At 39.8% G+C, this 17,417-nt stretch overlaps 1 protein-coding gene across 1 annotated transcript in view; it reads left to right on the top strand.

Moving 5' to 3' along the window:
• Positions 1–17,417, top strand: part of LOC309958940 (microtubule-associated serine/threonine-protein kinase 4-like) — a gene marked incomplete at both ends in the record, with an annotated part of 316,578 nt that overhangs the window by 163,024 nt on the left and 136,137 nt on the right. The window contains one exon of the mRNA XM_082835057.1: positions 9,071–9,224. Coding sequence (XP_082691183.1) covers positions 9,071–9,224 — 154 coding nt within the window. The remainder of the gene's footprint in view (positions 1–9,070; positions 9,225–17,417) is intronic.

The raw sequence follows: 17,417 nt of genomic DNA, 5'->3' as shown, positions 1-17,417 counted from the left end.
ATAGGTGCAGTTAGACAAAAGAAAAGCAAGTATAGAGCAGAGTTTCGTAACAGTGACATTATGGATGTTGTATGCTGGATAATTCTTTGCTGCTGGGGGCTGTCCTGGGCTTTGCAGAATATTTAGTAGCACCCTTGGTCTCTAGCCACTAGATCCCAGCACATGCCCTGCCCCCTTTATGTTGGACAAACCAAAAATGGCTCCAGACATTGCCAAATGTCCCCCAGGCAACAAGATTACCACTACTTGAGACCACTATAACAATATACCGTAGAGTGGGTGCCTTATAAGCACAGTTTATCTCTCATAGTTCTGGAGGCTGGGAAGTCCAAGATCAAGCCGTTGGCAGATACAGTGTCTGGTGAGAGCCTGTTTCCTGGTTCATAGACAGATTTTTTTCTAGCTATGTTCTCACGTGGTGGAAGGGGCAAAGGAGCTCTATGGGATTTCCCATTCATGATGACTCTGCCGTCATGACCTAAGCACCTCCCAGAGGTCTTACCTCCAAATATCATCATTTTGGGGGGTTAAGGGTCAACATATACATTTGCGGTGGGGACACAAACATTCAGTCTAGCAGAGGGTAAGGTGAAATCCAGTGAGGTTACTGCAGGTTACAACCAGATCCATGAAGTCTTGATGGAGACTGGACAGGCCACACTTGCTGGTGATGGACTGCAAGCTTTGTCCTATGATTTCAAGTGGCTGCATTAGAGGAACATGATTAGTTATATGGTTCATGGGCTTCCCAGGATAAAAGAAGACCATAACCCAGCAGAAGCAGAGCTGTTTCTAGTGCAGAGAACTGACAGCATTTTCTCCAGGTTTCTGTCTCTCCAGCTGGAATGAAGCTCCTAGTGGACGAGGATTTTTGTCTGTTCTGTCCACTGTTGTGCCCAGAATACCTGGTTCCCAGCTGCTTAATGTTTGTATAGAGATGAGTCTTGACAAGGAGGATACTGTTCAATATAGGCCCTTATGTTTATGGAAGAGTGGCAGGACTTATAGAGGGCTACTTCTTACAATATCATTAAATGGAAACATGCATTCTGGGTGGCATAGTCCAATATGAATGTCAGCAAATTCAGTTAAATGGGCCCCAGTAAAATATGGTCCAAGATTGTAGCTCTCTCGGTGTCTGATTCGATCTATAGTAAGACCTTAGGATGCTGGGGCAAGGGAGGTTGTATATTCTTCAGGCAGTGGTGAGAATGTTAAATATTTTCTCTCTGTTCTTTGAGTCAACAGGCTAAGGCAAGGGGAGACTTGAGCTGTGATGACCGTTACCATCAACATTATTACTTAGTGCCTGTATGTGCCAAGCCCTGTGTCAGGCCCTTTTCATCCACCCTCCCTCTGCGTCCTCACCACCGCTGAGGCCCATACTTCCGAGAGAGGAGTTAAGTAGCATGACAATGGGATTCTGTGCCTGAGAATTCACATTGGGAGGAGGCCCCTCACCTCATGCACGCTGAGAACCCCATGATCAAGACCCAGGAGTCTGTGCTCTGGAGCACAGCACAAGAATGACAACCTGAAATAATTTTATTTATTTATTTATTTTTATGTTTTAGTTATTTCTTGTCTTGGCCTGAAATAATTTTAAAGCAGTTCATTCAAACCAAGTTCTCATTTGAGCCATAAAGAAAAAAAAAAAAAGACAACTCAGTAAAACTATAATCAGTTTAATTTCCTTGCAAACCATTTATGATGAAGTACACATACAGAGATGTTTCCGAATGAAGTAACTTCTACATGGGGATGTTAATAGCCACCACAGCTAATATTTATTGCACACATACTGTATTCTATGTATTGTTTTAAGCGCATCTATGAATTCTTTTAAACTTCACAGCCACCTCAAGAGATAGGTAGTATTCTTACTGACATTTTGCAGATGAGGAAACAGGCATGGAAAGAGTTAAATGTCCTAATTAGATAGGAAGTGTTGGCATTCCTGGCCACTGAGGAATTAGTATGAAAACAATAATGACTGTCTTAACTATAGAACCCTATCAAATTTCAAAATGTTGTTTATAGGACTTGGTTTAAATGTAAATAAAATCCAATTTTGCAATAAACTCATTTCAGGTTGCCAATTTGATTCCTTTCTGGATGGAGGCAATAGAGCAATTCATTAAGATTACAAGCATAGTCTATGCAGTGTTACAATTCTTCATTTATTTTCATATCTTTCGTTTCTTAGAATATTTAAAATCAAGAAACAGAATAAGTGAACAGTGTCTTCATAACCCTAAGTTACTAGTCAATCTCTTTCTCTCTCTTTTTTAGCATAAAAAAGACTTTACTGTCAGACCCTATTATGTATGAGGTGATCCCTCTGAACTAATGAACTTTGGCCTTAGGGCACATGCATTCTGGATGGGTCTTTAAAATGCAGGTGCCACATCTTGGGAATGAATAAGGAATTACTGAAAGGAGGAGCTGATAGACACAGTGATTATGCTACTTAGGATAGATTTAAAAGGTCGAATAACTCATTATTTAGGAATCACCTTCAGAGGTAGCAGTGTTCGAAAATTAGCATATTAGTTTGTATATAGAAAAGATTCTTTGAAAAGATGCCATTTGCTCTAACCTAAGGGCCTTTTTCATATATGAAGTGTTCAACTTTGTCAAAATGCTAGACTCCCTTTAGCATTTTTACCTTGAGTAGCATTTAATATTATAAGTTGATCCTGTTTTTTTCCAGTAATCAGAATCCTTTATTGCATATGTTTTTTTATTTTTTGTTTAATCTAAATACCAGAGATTTGCAATTTGTTCTCTCAGCAAATATTTATAAGGTGCCTTTTAAGTAGAGCAGTGGACAAATGGTGGACAAAACAGAGTAGTATGTAATTTCCTGTAACTTACATTCTAGTGGGAGAAGAAGGACAATAAACAAATATAAAAGGTCTAACATGTTTGTAGTGATAGATGCTAAGGAGAAAAATTGAAAAGGGAAAAAAGTGATGGGCCTACCCTTTGTAACCAAGCAGGACCCTATGGGACCTTCCCAAGACAGAATTCTCCCCCATATCCTCTGCTTTAGCTCCTCTCTGAAGTACCTAGATGGTAGTATCTGATGTATATTTCCTGAGTTTTTCAGATGCTAAAACCACCACCACATGGAAGAAATTAACTGCTTGACGATCATGAGCTCCTAGCCCCCAGACCTTCTGGCACCTAAGGATTAATTACCATCAACCAATCAGAGAATTGTGCATGGGCTGATGACAAACCCTGGGATACCCCTCCCTCACCTTGCCTTTAAAAACGCTTTGCTGAAACCCTTCAGGGAGTGTGGGTTTTTTGAGCATGAGCCACCCATTTTCCTTGCTTGGCCGTGCAATAAACCTTTCTCTGCTCCAAATGCCAATGTTTCGGTTTGTTTGACTTCACTGTACATGGGGCACACAAACTTGTGTTCAGTAACACTTTTACGTAGGGCCATTAGAGAAAGCCCCCCCCCCCCCCCCCCCCCGCCGCCTCGAAAGAGTAACCTTTTAATAGAGACCTTTAGGATGGGGGAAACATGGTAGCTAATATCTGGAGTGTATCCCAGGTTAGAGGAAGTAATCAGTGTAAAGGTCCTGGGTGGTGGGGAGATGCCTGGGGCTTTTGAGGTCTGGCAACAGACAGAAGTGGAGTGAGTGGAGTAGTAGGAGCTGGGTTCAGAGGGATGGGGGTAGAGGTGGTAGGACCTTGTATAGGGCATTGTCAAGACTTTGGATTTTGTTCTGGGTGAAGGGGAGGTCATGGGAGGACTCCAAGCAGAGGATCCAAGCAGAGGAAGTCATGGGAGGACTCCAAGCAGAGGATCATAAGCCTCTGGCTTATGTTTTAGAAGGGTCACTGACTGCTGTGCTGAGAAGTAGGATGGAAGCAAAGAGATCTCTTGGGAGGCTATTTCAAGAGAGATCTGGAAGGCAGAGACAGGAGTGGTAGCAGTAAAAGTGGTGAAGTGATTGGGTTCTGGATATATTTTAGAGGTTGAGTTAGGGGATTTGCTGATCAGCTATAGAATAAGAAAGAGAAGTTTAGAATAAGTGTAAGGTTTGTGACTTGAGAAGCTAGACAGAAGGAGTTGCCATTTACTGAAGTTGGAAAAATCTCTTTAGTTTCCAAATAACAATGGTTATGTGAACATGTAAATGAGAGAACTTGTGTGCTTGGGCAGGAAATTGTCTGGAGATGAGGCTGGAGAAAGCTGTCAGTTAAGAAGGCTGCAAGTTCAGTGTTCATCGAAAGGTATAATATGCCTTTTTAGAAAGAGATGGATGAAACTGTGGGATATAGCCATAGAAGAAACACATGGTCCATGTTTGGAGACAGTGGTAGTGGTTGTGGTGGTGATGGCAGAGACACTGAACAGAATAAGACCCAGTCTTGTAAATGATTTGGCTTTAATTCATATTCACTGATGGCAGAAGCCACAGTGTAATTGTGGTGGACTCTTCTGTTTTACTCATCCTGATAGTTGTAAAACAGCAAACAATGGTTGGCGATGATCAATATAGAAGATAGATATAGATTTCTGGTGATGAGCATTTCTGTAGGACTGGTAATTTTGGAAACTTTTCCCCAAGTCTGGATCAGACTTACAGTAGTTGTGTACACCGTTTGTTCTCTAGGACGCTTACATGTTTCCTGTGATAAACTGCTACCAAAATTGTTACTGAAATGCAAATCAAAACTACAATGAGGTACCATCTCATACCAGTCAGAATGGCCATCATCAAAATGTCTATAAATAATAAATGCTGTAGGGGGAGTGGAGGAAAGGGAACCCTCCTACACTGTTGGTGGGAATGTAAGTCAGTGTAGCCACTATAGAGAACAGTATGGAGGTTCCTTAAAAAACAGAAATAGAGTTATCATGATCCAGCAGTCCCACTCCTGGGCATATATACGGAAAAGACAAAAACTCTAATTTGAAAAGATACACGCACCCCAGTGTCCACAGCAGCACTATTTACAATAGCCGAGACATGGAAGCAACCTAAGTGTCCATTGACGGATGAATGGATAAAGAAGATGTGGTACATGTATACAATGGAATAGTGTTACTCAGCCATAAAAAAGAATGAAATAATGCCATTTGCTGCAACATGGATGGACCTAGAGATTATCATACTAAGTGAAGTAAGTCAGTCAGATAAAGGCAGTTATCATATGATATCAATTATATATGGAATCTAAAAAATGATACAAATGAAGTTACTTACAAAACAGAAACAGACTCACTGATATAGAAAAGCAAACTTACCAAAGGGGAAAGGAGGTAGGAGGGATAAATTAGGAATTTGGGATTAACAAATACATCCTACTATATATAAAATAGGTAAACAACAAGGACATACTGTATAGCACAGGGAACTATATTCAATATCTTGTAATAATGTAATGGGACAGAATCTGATAAAGATTGTGTGTATATATACATATACGTGTGTGTGTATATGTATGTGTGTGTGTTTAACTGAATCACTTTGTTATACCTGAAACATTGTAAATCAACTATACTTCAATTAAAAAAAAACAAACTGCTAGCAAGAGAGGTTGCTTACCTGTAAGAGTTAAGTTTGGTCCCTGTCTGTCTGACTTCCAAATTCAGTAATATGCAAATGCACCTTAACTGTTTTGTGGCTATTGGAACTAGAAGCGGTTAAGAAACTAAAGGTAGGTAGTTTTGAGGAAAGCTAGTCTACCACAAATCAATGCTTGCCATCAGCGAATGAAGTACAGAGAATGTGTTTCAGTCCAGGATACTTTGTGGCTAGCGGTGTGCTAGGTGAGTATGTGACAAGGGAGTAGGGTCTGGCTCTCCAGGAGTCCACTGACTGCTTGGTGAGGGAAATTAGAAGTATTCAGAGCAAGTAGGACAAATGCAGGCTTAGATGTCCTTGAACATGAGTGAAAGTTGTAAAGACAACCTCTGTCTTTAGTTGAATTCCTTGTAGTGTGGAGACTTTGGAAGTTTGGAAAGCTTGGAAAACATTAAACTGAAATCATTCAGAGGGCAGTGTCCAAAGTGATATGTTGACTGTCTGCCTTAAGCTCCAGGGTCTGATGAAATGTTTTAAAGGGATCATGAGTGTTTGAATCAGGACAAAAAATGAAAAATAAATTGCAAGGCTGTAGTGGACCATTTTGAGAAGCTCTGACTAACTGTAGAAAGAAAAGTAGAGCGACTGACAACACAGCAAATTTGGAAAAATGATATATTTAGAGAGAGCGCTGTTGAGAGTGTGATTTTGATGTGAGGAAGAAAATGGGATCCTGGAACATGGCGCAATGCTTATGGGTTTTTCTGCTTATATTGTGTTGGGAACATTTGCAGCCCTCACAGTTCACTGCCTCGATTTTGCCAGATTTAAAATAATACTCCTCTCTTGGGGTTGTGATTCTGATTAAAAAACTCTGGCTTATGGACTACTAGCTCATGACTCTATATGTGATGACATGGATTTTCTTTTCTATTTGCCTACACTTTCTCCTTGACTTCCTTCTCTTTCTTCTACACTTGTTTCAGGTCTTTTATGGCTTTGTTGGAAATATGTAAGGAAATCACATAATTCCTCCTTAGGAATTATCTTCTTTCCTCTGCTTACTTTTTTCACCCTCTGTTAATTAGCAATACAACAAACTTCCCCAGAGAAATTAATTATGATTCCGCAAGCTGAAAAATGTAACTTCGGGTGAAAAATAAGTAGCAGAAGTTGGTGAACCTTAAACAATAAATATTTGTAGTTAATGCAGCTGCCACTAGTAATTAAGAGAAAATGACTAACTGAAATGGACCCTAACTCACTTGGTTATTCTGAGGGGTTCTTGGTGCACTTATGCGAGTAGTAGCGATTATGGGGCATTTTGTTGAATGTCTATGACACATTGCCACCTTGTGGCTGCATGTTTTTCTTTCGCTGTAAAAGCAAATTTTTAATATTAAGTCCACATATTTTATTTTTTCCCTAGTATTTATACTTCCCTTGATAACAGAAGATTTGAGACATCTTAGAAGAATACATTTAATACAGGGCAGGAGAATTTAAGACAGTGCCCTTGTTATTTGAAGAGGCAGGCCAAAGTATTGAGGGGTAAAAATCCACAGTGTTTGCAACTAACTCTCACTATAGGGGTGGTAGGGCAAAGAGAAAGGGGGGGACGGGGAGAGAGAGAGAGAGAGAGAGAGAGAGGGAGGGAGGGAGGGAGATCGCCACTGGTCAAGGGAACGTGGTTTTTATTATACTAATCTTACAACTTTTCTGTTGTTTCAAATTTCCTTAAAATTTCCCCAAAATATTGACAGAAAATAAGAAAAAAAAATGGGGGTAAGGGCATAAAATAGAGCTAAGAAGGAGGCAAAATTAACCTCTGCTTTGTGTAATGGACTGACTGCATTTGGACCCCTGGCTGGGTTCTGCGTTTTGTAGTAGCTGATGTGTTACTGTCCAAGGTGCCCTTGCTACATTTCATTGTCTGTAAGGTTTAAGGGCAAAGTGTCTAACATTAGACAGAAATTCGCTCTTGGAGGCCGTTCTAAGTAGGACACTGATGTAATGAACAGCAGCCCTAACAAATACTTCCAAAAGTACAATCTGCAATTCCTTTTCCCTGCTGATCAGGGCAGATCCTGGAGTGGATGCGCCTCTAGTTTGTTGAGGACCTCTCACTAAACTACTAAGTGGCAATGAAATACAGTAAAATACTGACTGGCAATGAATTTCAGATGGTACTGATTGACAAGTGCTTGAAATCCAGCTGTTCTGTGTTACTAATGAATACAGCTGAGCTTGGGGGAGAGTTGACATCCTGTAACAGCTGAGTGAGCCTAGTCTATTTCATTTCAACTGGCTTGAGAGGAGTTACTCATAGGCAAGGTCAGATTTCTTTTTGTGCCATGGTTTTGAATATGCTGCATGGCATAGACAGACACATAGATGACTTCATCCATGAATTTCCTTTTCCTGTAAATGCACCCATGAGAGTCTTAATCTGAAAAAATTCTGACAGGTATAAGCAGATGACCTTCTTCCTACCCAGGAAGACAAAACAAATCTCAGTGAAGCATCCCTAAAAATGCCTGGCTTTGAGCAGTGTTACCCAACTCTTGTTTGTTTTTAAATTTCTATGAAGCTGGCTCTCTTCTGTGGCAGTTGGAATATCCATGAATATTTTTTGTACTTCATTTTTATTCTTAATAACTATCTGGGTATATGCATGTGCACATTAATATTTTTGTCTTTAATAACTATCTAGACACATATACATGCATATACACCTACCTGAAGGAGAACATTTTAAAACATAGGGCCCTATTCAGGTATGAGAGGTTTTCTTCTGAAAGCAGGACAGATCTTGAAGTAAGTGTTGTGACACAAGGGATTCTTTTGTAGAAAGCTGTCTTTTGAAGTGACTTTGGTTTCTGTGACTCTTGTGACAGGTTTTCTTTTAAAAAGCTATGAACTGGTATCAGGACATATTAATTTCCATTAAGGGCTGTGGTGCCTAGAAAGTTCCCTTCCCTACGTATATTTGTGAGCACCGAAAGCTTGTGAATTTTCTTTTGTGAACAACTAAAGTGATCTATGGATTCCCTGTAGAATCTATAGAGCGATATTCTTCATTTTTTTTAGGAGGATCATGGCCCACAGAAAGACATATTTTACATAATGACTCTGGATACACACACATACATGTGTAACTTAACCATTTCATGAAATGATTCTTTTCCTTCCTTCATTGGACTCTGATAATTTCTGTTCTGCTGGTCACCATCTACTAAACTTGATTTCATGATCCACTGATACGCCATGACCCACTAATTCGCTTGAAAAACACATCAGTGGAGGTTTTGCAGCAAGCCAGATACTCTTTCAGATGGAAGGCCCAACAGTGGAACCCTGAAGTCTCTATACCAGCCAAATTCAAAACAGTGTTAGGAGAGAGGGATTTAGAGAAGGAAAAGAGGGAAGAAAGTATGCCTGGTGGGGAGGGGTGTGGTGTCTTTCATTCTGGTTGAGAGCATCCCCAGGAAGTGATGTCGCTCTCCTTCTCTCTGCAGCTTGACCACATACTATCCCCTCCGCCCATGCCATTTCGGAAATGCAGCAACCCAGACGTGGCTTCCGGCCCTGGAAAGTCGCTGAAGTTTAAAAGACAGCTGAGTGAGGATGGAAGACAGCTGCGGCGGGGAAGCCTGGGGGGTGCTCTGACTGGTGAGTCGCATGGGAGACTTGTTTAAGAGAGGGGGTTACATTTATACAGTACAGTTGGCCCTCTGTATCCATGGGTTCCACATCCACAGATTCAACCAGCTACAGATGGAAAATATTAAAAAAAAAAAAAAAATTCCGGAAAGTTCCCTAAAGCAGAACTTGAATTTGCCCTCTGCTGGCAGCTATCTACACAGCATTTATGTTGTATTATGAGTAATCTAAAGATGACTTAAAGTATCCGGGAGTACATGCATAGTTGATAAACAAATACGGTGCCATTTTATATAAGGGACTTGAACATCTGTGAGAGTCCTGAAACCAATCCCCGTGGATAGGTGGGGACAACTGTAGTGTGTCCCCAATGACAGTGGAGTTCCCTGTGTGAAAATCAGCCCCTTAGAATGTACCTGCCCCTCCACAGACCATTTGGTACAACCTAATCCAATTCAGAGAGCCATTAAATTGAGGATTATATTAGTAAACTTTACTGAAGTATAATTTACATAAAATAAAACGTATCCATTCTAAGTGTACCTGTGGATGGGTTTTAGCGAATTTACACCCCAGTGTAATTACCACCAAAGTCAAGATATAACATGTTCCCTTGCCCCTTCTTTGGGCCCAGGCAACCCCAGAGCTGCTGTTCGTCACTATAGATTAGATTTATCTTAAGAATTTTATACTAATCGAATCATACATTGCATGCTTTTTTTGTGTCTGGCTTCTTTCGCTCAGTTTGTTTTTAAGATGCATCTGTGTTGTTAGGTGTATCCGTAGTGTATGTTGAACCTCATAAGAAACCGCCAAACTGTTTCCAAAGTGGTACCATTTTACATTCCCACCAGCAACAGGTGAATGAACTAATTGCTCTGCATCCTTGGCCATCTGTGGTATTGCCAGTTTTTTTTTAATTCTAGCCATTTAAATGGGTTAGTAGTCGTATCACTTTCTGTTTTTAATTTGTATTTTCTTGATGACTCAATGATGTCAAACATCTTTTCATGTGCTCATTGGACATTCATATTTCTCCTTTTGTGAAGTGCTTGTTTAAATTTTTCACCCATTTTTAAATTGTGTTGTTAAAATTTAATTAATTAAAAAATTAAAATCTAGAAAATCTACAGATAACTTTTATTGGCTTGAAAGATAGCCAAATTAAAATAACTTAAAGCATGTTTTTTAAAAAAAGATTTCCCATATAAATTTTCATGTTATTAAACTTAATTGTAAATCACTAAAGGTTAGATTTCTATTTTTTCATTCTAAGAGCTTTTTCCTCTAAATATTTTAAAGAAACTTTATTGTTTTTTAACAATAAAGTTTTCTCTTGTCTGCCAGTTCATAAATGACCTGGAAAACAAGTTGAGTTCTTCATTTTTTTGGAGAATTACGGATTTTGACTTTTTGGAGATGAAATTTCTGGGAGCAGAAATGCTTCTGTACCATGATCAGCACAGAGTCTAGAACATGTGACCGACTGTGGCACACTGCTGAGGTGTAGGGTGAAGCTGACTTTCCCCCTGAAGCCAAGGGGAAAAAATTCATCAAAAAATTGCTGCACTTCATTAAAATTAGGGCAAATGTTCACACTTGAGTTTTACTGATGTTCTTTTAATGCTTGTTAGGACATTTTTCTTTGCTTTCATTTCTATAAATGCAGAATATTTGCATTTTTAAGTAGGAGATCCTAAAGATTTAGTCTAACCCTTAGTTTTTTAGCAGGGGAGATTAAATCTTAACGGTTAAAAGGCTCACCCCTTACTTACTAATTTCACTTAGGGAATTTACTTACTTAGGTTAAACTATTTTTGACCAATAGGTGGGGGGCAGTAATGGTTGCTCCAATTTTTGCTAAATCAGTTTACTTAAAACTTTAAAATAATGCAAAGGTATAGCTCTTGATGCAGATATATGACCAGAAACATGAAATTTGGCCTTTACCTTTAAAAAAAAAAAAAAAAAAGCTGAACTTGATTCCCATTTCAAAATCTCAACAGCTCTAGCAATTCTAGCTAACCTTTTGCAATTTAGCTTGATATAAAATTATTTTAGTTAATTAATTTTTGGTCAGATAATTTTCAAAAATGCTTAATAGTCCTTAGGAGAGCTTTTTAAAAAAATCTCTTGAACATCAGCCTGTTTTAAAAAACAGTAGCTTGAAAGTGATTTTGGAATATGAAGAAAACAATCTTAGTTGGTCTTCTACATAGCTTAGCTGAGGATTTAATGAAGTAACACATACAAAGCAGTTAGCCCAGTAATGGTGGCTATTAGTATTGGTGCATAACAAATTGAATTTAGGGTATTTGCAGTTTATGGGTAACTTGGTCTTGTGAACATCAATTTGAAACCCTTATCAACTGAGTTTCTGCTTTGTGTCAGGCACTGTGCTAGTATCAGGTATTAGAGCAGAGAGAAGAAAGCATCATTTCTGATCATTAAGAAACATGGTTTCCACTAGTTTTAGGCAACTGTAAATAATCACATATGATCTTCCCTTGGAATAGACCTTGTTGCTAAACTTATGTCAAAGTGGTTTTGACATCATAAGTTTGTGCCTGATAGTTTCTGTAACTTAAAGACCAGCCGCCTTCCTATTGGTTAACTTTGTTTTATTCCAAGGTTTGTTTTCCTTTAGCAGTTTTCTACTGTTTTCTTTGAAACAAAGACTATGTGAAGGCTTAATTTATATTTTGAAAATTTTGCCACCCAATTAGCCTTTATAAGTTTCACTAAACTCTTAGGTCTTTGAGAGGAAGGTCTGTGACCTTTTCATCTATTCATCCCTAATGACAGCCGACACAAAGACTTTACTATGTGGCAGGCACAGCTTTTAGGGAATTACATTTATTGACTTATTTAATCCTTACAACATCTCTGTGCACTTAGGAGGGAGGCACTCTTATACCCATTTTACAGATGAGAACACTGAGGCACAGACAGGTTGAGTAAATTGCACAAGATCACGATGCTCGGAAACAGCAGAGCCAAGATTTGAACCCAGGTGTTGTGGCTCCACAGTCTGTACTTGTGGCCACTACACTGTGCCTAGCACAGCTGGTACCCAATAGGTTTTCAATATATTCCAGCAGGATTAGTTCGAGTAATTTTTTTTTTCCCAATTAATTGGAAAATTTGTGCTCCATTAATATCTGGGGCTGACTCAATCTGTATGGATCCTGGTCCATTAATTACAAAAGTAAATTAAAACTAGACAATTAAGACATAGTAAAAACTTTAAAATTTACATATTCCTTAATCCAGCCATTCTGTTCCTCAGATTTCATCACAAGGAAATAGTCGTGAATATGTGTAGAGAATTAACTTTAGTTATGTTTAGAGCAGCACCACTTATAATAATTAAAATCGCATATTATCTAAAATCTAGATATCTGGCAAAAGAATACTGGTGAAACATAATATGTTATACACATAAAGTGGAAAACAATTATAAACATTAAATCATGTTGTGAAAAAATACATTTTAACATTGAAAACTCACAGTATATTTTTAATGTGAAATCTCATTGTTGAATGGACTCATCTTTTCATAGGACTTAATATAATTGTAATTAAATAATTATATATTTAATGAGAGGAAGGAAAACAATTCCTGTCTACTAAAGAGTTTTCTCAAACTGGGATTATGGTTGACTTGGTCCCCTTTATAATTGGGCAAGTGAAGGTTGCTACATGGCCCTTTTTATACCCTGCAATTCAATCCATGAGTTACTTTTGCCCCTGAGTTTTTTTGTGGTATTAGGTGGTGTACCAGTTGACAACAATAATGCTACATAACCACAAAGTTTCACTTTCAGACAACAATACATATTCCCTTTTTTCTCCTGTGGCTGCAGGTCACCTGGGTTTTGGGTTATTTAGCCTCTGCTGTGATTGGTTCTAGGATGCAGTCTGGGTCTAGATCTGCTCCACGTGTCTCTCCTCTTCCTTGAGCCAGAAGCTACCCAAGGTATTATGTTCTCCTGGTAAGAGACAGGAGCAAGCGTGTGCACGTCCACCTGCACAGGCAGGTTTCAAGCCTCTGCTGGCACCATGTCTGCTAACTTTCCATTGGCCAAAGCAAGTCACATGGCCAAGCCCAGCATCAACGGGCAGAGGCATGCTCCACCCACCATAATACCTTGGCAAAGATGCAGATCTGTAACACTTCCGGGGGGAAGCAAAGAATTGGCACCAATAATTCAGTCTGACATAGTTAGCTTTCGTCTCTCTTTAAAAACAGTCTTATAGAGTGAAAATATTTACATTTACCAATTTTTCAATTAAGAAAGTAATATGGAGCTTCCCTGGTGGCGCAGTGGTTGAGAGTCCGCCTGCCGATGCAGGGGACACGGGTTCGTGCCCCAGCCCGGGAAGATCCCACATGCCGTGGAGTGGCTGGGCCCGTGAGCCATGGCTGCTGGGCCTGCACGTCCGGAGCCTGTGCTCCGCAACAGGAGAGGCCACAACAGTGAGAGGCCCGTGTACCGCAAAAAAAAAAAAAAGAAAAGAAAATAACATGTGTTCAATGTGGACAGTTCAGAAAATACAGAGCACCATAAAGGAAAAAGCTGTAAGCCCATAATTCTACCATGCAGAAACCCTTGATGGAACTTTTGACATTTTCTTCCTCAACTAAAATTGTGAATGACTAAGAGGATTAGATCAGAGGAAAAAACAACCAGTACCTTTTACGCAGGGCTGGCATTTAAACAACAGATCTAGTGTTCACCATGCCCATCCCTGCCTGGATTTTTTTTTTTTTTTCTTTTTTGAAGCTGATGATGTTTTATATCTTCATGGCCTGCAGTTTGCTAAATAGGCTCCCAGAAGCATCGTGTAAACATTGACTGAGGTTTGGAGCCCCCTGATGAGAAATAGAAGCATTATTCAAATCATACGGATTCTTAAATCTGGGCCTAATTGGTAATGTGCCTGACAGTTCACAGCAAGGAAGCTGCAGAATGAAGGGCAGAACCTCAGGATCTTGACTCCTGGCTTCTTGATATGCAAATGATTGCCCTAGGAGATATGGGGATATATGTATATGTATAGCTGATTCACTTTGCTATAAAGCAGAAACTAACACACCATTGTAAAGCAATTATACTCCAATAAAGATGTTAAAAAAGAAAATGATTGCGCTGAATCCTACTCCTGCATTCCACAGCTGTGATGTTTGTGTGTTGTAGTCCTAACACGCAGAAAATGAAGGAAGACTTCTTTTTCTTATGCAGAGAATTGTGTTTTTCAAAACATATTTGGGTTGTTTGGAATGTAAAACAAAGAGGAATCTTTGTATGTGTGTCACTTGCACACAATAATAGGAAATCAACTTTGTAGACAGTATAAATTAGAACTTCTAAAACTGTTAGCATCGCTGTATTCTATCTGGGGGAAAAACTTGAGAGATTTTTCCTACTTGTTGGGGATAACATCTGAAAATTCAGAAAAACACATTTCAGAATGAATTTTACTTTAAGAGGGAAAGGAAAAACAAACCACACAATGCCAGAAAACATTCTTTTCTTTAAAATTAACTTGAAGGCTATTCTGTTTAAGTGCTGTGTAGAGTTTAATGGGTTTCTCATCCTAAAGGCCTCCTTAGCTTAGTAGGCAAGTCTGACAGAATTTAGATTAAAGCAAATTTACATGAAACATAACTATGTTATAGGTAGCCTTGGTATTCAGTAAATATTGCACCTGAATACTCTCGTATGTGCTCTGGATTTCTTCATGTTTGTAATACCATCAAAAGAATGCCTATGTAAAAATGGTGTGTATTAGGATAATACCACGTGCTAGAGCGAGCAAACCAAAAAATTTCTGGGGCTTGACACAGTTGTCACATACTTCTAGCTCATGTAAGTGTTTTGGGTTATGAGGCAGCTCTCTCCCTCCTGGTGAGTTAGGGACCCGCATTCCTTCCACCTTCTGCTCTGGCTCTTCTTTACGGCCTCCACACTCTGCTTCCAGCTGGTAGAAGTGGACAGAGAAGAAAAACTTCCTAAAAGTCCCATCCTGGAAGAGACACACTTTATTTCCATTCGCATTTGTTTGGCAAGGTCCTCTCACATGGTCAAAGCCAAATTCAAGGCTGGTGCTACTGTTGGGGGAGTGCTAGGAAGTATGGTCCCTGCTGGACTGTGGCCTCTGAGTCCAGCTACACAAGAGGCAAGGGAAATATGGCATTTACAAAATCAGGGAAGACTGAGAAATAGGTTTTAATAAAGAAATTGGGTGTGATTAGTTTTCAGTATGTTAGGTCTGAAATGCCTGTGGGGCATGTTAAATCAGAATGTCCAGGAAGGACTGTGCAGTAACAGAAGCAAGAGGCATATTTTGAGAAGGAAAGGATTGGCTTCATCTAAGAGAATAAGATGAGGACATCTTAAGAAGTTGCCATTGGATTGCAACAGTGTAAGTCACTGGAAACCTTGAGGAGGAAGGTGCTGAAGTGTGGATGGCAGCTAGAGTGAACTGGCTTAGGAGCAAACAGTAATGAAGGACTTTGAGGTAGCTGATGTGTTGATGAGAGTGTGGATAGCTCTTCTGAGAAGTTGTACAGTTATAAGAGACTCGAGAAAACAAGTGTGAGCTGGAAGGGCATGAGGGGTCAGAGGGGACCACTGTAATGTGGGAACCAGGCAAGCATGTTCGTAAGGTGTTGAGGATGGTTCAGAAGAAAGAGATGATAACCAGAGAAGTCAAGTGCTGTGGAAGCACCTGGCAGGGTATCCGGAGCACATGTCAAATGGTTGGCCTTTGTAGGGAGAGAGGTACTTCCTTCATTGTAACAGGAGGAAGGAGGAGAAAATGGATGCAAAAGCAGGTAGTTTAGGTACATCTATACCATGAAATACTGCTCAGCAATAAAAAGGAACAAACTACCAATTGTCTACTGAAAAAAAAAAAAAAAGCACAACCTAGAAGTTGAGAACTATGTTTTATTCGGTGGACTTGCTGAGGACTTAAACCTGGGAGGCAGCCTGTCAGATGGCTCTGAGGAACTGCTGGGAGGAGGTAAGGAAGAAGCCAGGATATTTAACACTTTTCGGAAACAACAACAACAAAAACGGGTAGTAGGGACATCCAAAGATTACTGTTAGTTAAAGAAAAGCACACATCTCAAGTTAATGAATTTAGCGCTTTTCTTTTCCGTGTATGGGAAGATGCAAGAGTCTGGACTCTGAAATCATTCCTTTGATATGCGCCTTCACTATCTAGGGCCAGAATCCTGCTTTTCTCCACCCTGAATGCCCTCAGGGTACACAGTTGGGAGGCAGCTGCAGTGGCTGCTGGCTTGACGGCTGCACCATCCTTTGTTTACTGATACGGCAGGTGATGCACGTGACAACCTGGGTGAATCTCCAAAGAATTAGGCTGAGTTAGAAAACAAAAACAAAACAAAACAAAAAACCCCAAGAGGTTACGTGCTGTGTAATTCCATTTCTATATCGTATTCTTGAAATGGCAAAATTATAGAAGTAGAGAACTGATTAGTGGTTGTCAGGACTTCAGGAGGAGGACCTGGGAAGGAAGTAGGTGTGGCTATGAGCGGGCAACATGAGGGATTCTGCAATGGTGGAAATGTTCTATATCTTGACTGTAGCAATGTCATTATCGGGGTTGTGATTGTACACCATAGTTTTGTAAGATGTTGGCATTGAGGGACACTGGGTAAAGGACACCTGGATCTCTCTGCATTATTTCTTACAACTGCATGCGAACCCACAGTTACTTCAAAATAAGTTTAATTTTAAAATATTCCCTTTCCAGATCAGTGATTTTAATACATTTTCTTTTCATAAAAAAGCAGGTGGTTTAATTGATTTAGTGGCTTCACTTCTCTGCATTATGAGATATCTGTGTGGGCTCCGGGAGGGTTCTATGGGAATTGACTAGAGGAGGAAGTCTGAAATGCTCTTAGAGAATAGGAAGGCAGACTATAAATGTAGTAGGGTTTCTTGGAAGCACTGACAGCCCATTCAAGGTCTGTGATCATGAATTGAAAGTGAAGTCAGTGTACATGTTTGAGGGAAATGTTAAGACACCAGGGAAATTTGTGAACTGGGAACATCAGTTCCACAGAATATAGCAGAGGAACCTGGTCCAGGGTCACTCAGGAGAGCCATGGGGAGGGTGGAGCTGAGCTGTAAGAGTCAGGGGGTTTTGGTGCCCAGCGTGGGATTC

Source organism: Leucopleurus acutus, assembly GCF_964270905.1.
Source record: "Leucopleurus acutus genome assembly, chromosome: 3".
In the NCBI taxonomy this organism is placed as follows: Eukaryota; Metazoa; Chordata; class Mammalia; order Artiodactyla; family Delphinidae; genus Leucopleurus; species Leucopleurus acutus.
Note: the sequence above shows the minus strand (reverse complement) of the source record. Positions and strands in the feature narration are given on the sequence as shown.